The sequence below is a fragment of the Ichthyophthirius multifiliis genome (assembly GCF_000220395.1).
Source record: "Ichthyophthirius multifiliis unplaced genomic scaffold scaff_1120509249583, whole genome shotgun sequence".
Lineage (NCBI taxonomy): Eukaryota > Ciliophora > Oligohymenophorea > Hymenostomatida > Ichthyophthirius > Ichthyophthirius multifiliis.
In genome coordinates this window covers 23-4,661 of record NW_004087574.1, presented here as the reverse complement: position 1 = coordinate 4,661, position 4,639 = coordinate 23, and the positions used below count along the sequence as shown (strand labels likewise).

General features: G+C 14.9%; 1 protein-coding gene across 1 annotated transcript, besides 2 other annotated features; it reads right to left on the bottom strand. All coding sequences in view use genetic code 6, as the record gives it.

The window, feature by feature from the left end:
• Positions 1-1,178: 1,178 nt before the first annotated feature.
• Positions 1,179-1,218: a microsatellite.
• Positions 1,219-3,631: 2,413 nt separating this feature from the next.
• IMG5_014170 (hypothetical protein) lies at positions 3,632-4,307 on the bottom strand (the record flags this gene model as incomplete). The annotated part of the gene is made up of 2 exons (XM_004039630.1): positions 3,632-4,095; positions 4,134-4,307. Coding segments are annotated over 2 exons (638 nt in total), but the record flags the coding sequence as incomplete, so codon positions are not given.
• A 155-nt stretch (positions 4,308-4,462) lies between these two features.
• Positions 4,463-4,522: a microsatellite.
• Between the last annotated feature and the right edge of the window lie 117 nt (positions 4,523-4,639).

Here is a 4,639-nt window from a genome sequence, read left to right as displayed (position 1 = left end):
TTCTTCATATTATACATTTATAAATACTTGGTATACTTAAATTTAATATAATTATTTAAATCAAAATAAAATTATTCATTATAATATGATTATTTATGATATTATTAATCATATGAGCGTTCTATAATTGCAAGCAAATTCTTAATTTATATAATTGTATATTGATATTTTAAATCAGGTCTTTAATTTGTAAAACTATTTTTATTAATAAACTGATTCCTTTGACTATTTTATATAAACGTAAATAACATTAGAATTAATATTTAGTAACTTTCTAAATTAAATAGTATATTAATTAGGCTTTGATAAAATCTAACAATTTATTAATAATATTGAATAAATAATAACTGATTAATTAACAGTATTAAAAAATATAATAGTTTCTGACACAACATAATATGAAAGATCTTTTTAATCAATATAAATTCTTATATTATAGGCATAAATAATTTAAAATATTTAATAAGTTGATAGATAGTCATTTTATTATAAATAAAACTCATTATTAGATAAATAATACATGTAAATAATGAGAGCGATATCGTAAGCATTGAATGTGTTTTTGATTTCAAACGAAGATCCTATAAATGTTCTAAATATAATTTCTACTCAAAAAATGACATATAAGATTATAAAAGAATAATATTTGAAGCTTCTTTCAAATGCATATTATGATGGTATAAATATAGAAGAAGACTAAGAAAATCTATAATACTAAGTAATTTTTTTAGAATATCCTTCTTCTGTAATAACTTATGACGATAATTTTCCTTACCCAAAGAATCATCCTTTTGTCATTAATGAAAAGACAATAACTTTTGAATCTAATTAATAATAAATACAACTTGATATTCCTTTATTCAACGTTTACAATTTATCTGAAACAGTAGATAGTGTTGGTAATTATATTTGCTTATAAAATATTTAAGAGAATTGGATTTCTAAGGATTGCATACTTTTATATTAAACTAATGACTAAAATCAAATTTATTAATTTGTATGTTAATGCAAAACTCAAGGAATATAAACTCTTGTTAATGACATAAATGGAATATTTAAAGTGCCTACTCGTACAACGATTGGTATTTGTATGCTTCTGTATGGACTTTAGTTGCTACTACTATAATTTATCTGATGTTATTTATATATTTATAATAAATCGATAATAATCAAGACTAAAAAATGTAATAAAGCACAATAAAAAGTAATTAAATCACAGAAATTATTTTTAATAAGGATATTAATGATTAAGAACGAAATTAATAATTAGATAATATTTTAAAAGACCATGAATAAATTTTTTAAATACAAAACTAAAATTTTATAGAAACTCCCAATCTAAAAATAAGTATTTTTTAAAGCAAATATTATTTATATTAAAATATTTTATTTTTTTATAAAAAAAATAATGTAAAAAAATATATTAATAATAATTTATTAAATAAGTTATATAGCAATAAATCTATAATTTTTTTTATTATTGGTATATGTTTTTTTTTATATTTTTAATTAATTTTTAAAGATTATTTAGCTGGATTTTAAAAAAATAAAGATTTTAGCTAGACTAATTAAGTCATATAATATTAAGATATTGCAATGAAAAAAATTGAAAATAATGCATAATCAATCAATTAATTAGGTTCTTTTATCTCATAATAGCTATAATATGAAATATCATAAGGGAAAATATAAAAAGTAATGCCATTAAATATTTAATCTAATACAAAAGAAAATAAAAGTAGACTGATAGATGAAAATCAATAAAAAGGAGATGATTAATTTCTAACATAAGATAAAATAAAAACATTAAATTCACATAGGATTAGTAAATTGAATTCTTAAATATATTCTACAGTTTCTTTTTAATAAAATAATTAAGAAGATGGCATATAACCTAAAAAGATTAGGATAAAATTTAAGATCTTGAAACAATCAGCTAAACCTTAAAAAATACTTTAGTTAGAGAAAAAACATTAAGCTAATTTGACTCAATTGTAAAATTTATAAAGCTAATAAATAAATAAAAATGTGAATAACGACTATAAAAATGAAGAATAAACAAAGCATAGTAGTAATTAAGTTTTAAAAGGTCTAAATATAATTAGTTAACCAGAATAATAATAGCGATAAAAAGTTGAATCAATTACATTTACTAAAAATAGCTCTATATTACAAATAAATAATAAAATGTCTTTTTATAATTAGAATGTTTTGTAAAACTTTTTAAAAGAAAGTAGAATTGTTTAAGTTATAATTTTTCATGAATTAATTTAAATATTTATTCTTTTTAATTAATTTTTAAGTAGGCCTTTTAGATTAACTTAATAATATGTAAAATATGTTATTCTTATTACTTTTAATTCTATTTGTTTTATGATTTAATTTTTTTTAATAATATTAGCTAATTTTTTATTATTACTGAGTATTAACGTATTTATTATTTTTGTAGAAAGTACATATAAATTGAATAAAAGAATATTTAAATATATGATTTATCTCATTTTTATTTTTATAGTTGTAATTTGCTTTTACATAATTTGTATTCGTATTTAAAATAAATTTTATAATAAATATAATGATTGGGTGCCTTTTTATTTCTTAGTAATTTTTTTAGATATCTTTATTTATTAAATTATTTCTGCATTTATAAAATAAAGACTAATTATTTAATTGTTTTCTAATAAAATTAATTAAAAATGCTATAGTATTAAAATGAAATTATTTAATATTCTTAATTTAGAAAATTTTTTAATGAATATATTTAAAATAAAATATTAAAATTGACAACTTTAATAATTATTATTTTTTTAGTTTGAATTAAATAATAGTCTTTATTTTATTTAAATTATATAAATATTTTTTATATATAATTAGTTAGAATTTTATTATATATTTTTACATTTTATTTACTAATTTAAAATTTTTTTTGTTTAAAATAATTTTTAAAAAATGATAATTTGTTAATTTAGTTTTTAAAAATAAAATTAATGCAATTAATTGAACAAGTAATATATAATTACAACTAATTCTAATTTTTTTCGAAATTATTTATATATTTAATATAAAAATATAAAAAATATAAAGAATTTATAATTATAATTATTTTTTTATATCATTATTATAAATGTTTTTTAAAAAAATATAAGTAATAAAGAATATTAATTATATAAATAAATAAGAATAAATTTAAAATATATCAAATAATATAATTTAAAAAATTATGAATTTATTTTATTAATAAATAATATATTCTTATATATATATTTATCTTTTTTATTTAATATTTATTAATTATATATTTTAACTGCTATATAGCATAATATAAAATAATAAAATAAAGCTAAGATAATCAATATGGAATGCTATATTCAAAATTAACTTATTTTTTTTCTTTTTCTTTTTTTATAAACTTTTAGATTACTGTTCTTATTCTTAATAAAATTAAATTTCTTTATTACTTTATTCTTGTTCTTTTTTTTTCGTCATATTATATATAATATTTATTTTATTTAATTTTAAATCATCAATAACTTCTTATGGAGATCTTGGTTCTATTATTTGTTAAATTTTATATTAATCTGGTTCTGTTTTATGATTTTTATTTTAATCTATATAATCTCTATTTATTTCAAAAGAATTATTTATACTTATATCTAATTATTTATCTAAATCTTAATAACTTTTCATTTTATTTTTCTTTTTTCTTATTTAAAGACGCCTATTAATTATATCTGTTTAACTTTCGCACTCTTTTAATATTAATTTCATATGATATTTCATTTCTTAATCATGATTGTTTAGCAAAACTCTAACAGATTACCAATTATCTTATTAATATATATATTTTAGTTTATTTTGTATTTCTTTTAATCTTTAGAATTTTGAATTTTTTTCATCATAATTATCCAACATAAGCTTTTAATATTATTTTATTTATTTTATATTTATATATTAATATTTTACTTCTTATTAATGTTATTCTTATGCATTATCCATTGCCATATTTACATTTTGTTTCATTAATAAAGATGTAATTTTATTTTTAAAAATAATAAATTTCTCATCTTTCATATTTTCATAATATTCTATTGCTTTCTATATATTTTTTAAATAATATTTTTTATGTATATTACTGAATATAATTCTAATAATTCAACTACATTTTTTATATCAATATCTAATGTTTCTAATTCTAATTCTAAATTAAATACACGATCTGCAAAATTTTCTGGTAAAGAAACTTTTTATTTACAAGAATAATCATTATTGTCTTCATCTGTTTTTTTATTAAATATTTTTTATAACATTTTTTAATTATTTTATATTAAATAAAATTTATTATATAATATTATTAAAAATATTCATTATTTTTATTTTATGTTGTTTATTAAAAATAATAAAAAAAAAATATAAATAAATATATAAATATATACATATGTATATATATATTATATTTATAATTTATTTATTTTTATTTTTTTAAAATATTTAATATTTGATTTTTACTATTTTAAATATATTTTATTATTATTTGATTTTATATTCAATCATCAGTTTTTAAAATTAATAAAGAAATAATAATTTTTGAAAATTTTGAAATTTTATTTATAAAAATATATTATTTTAATAATTTTTTATA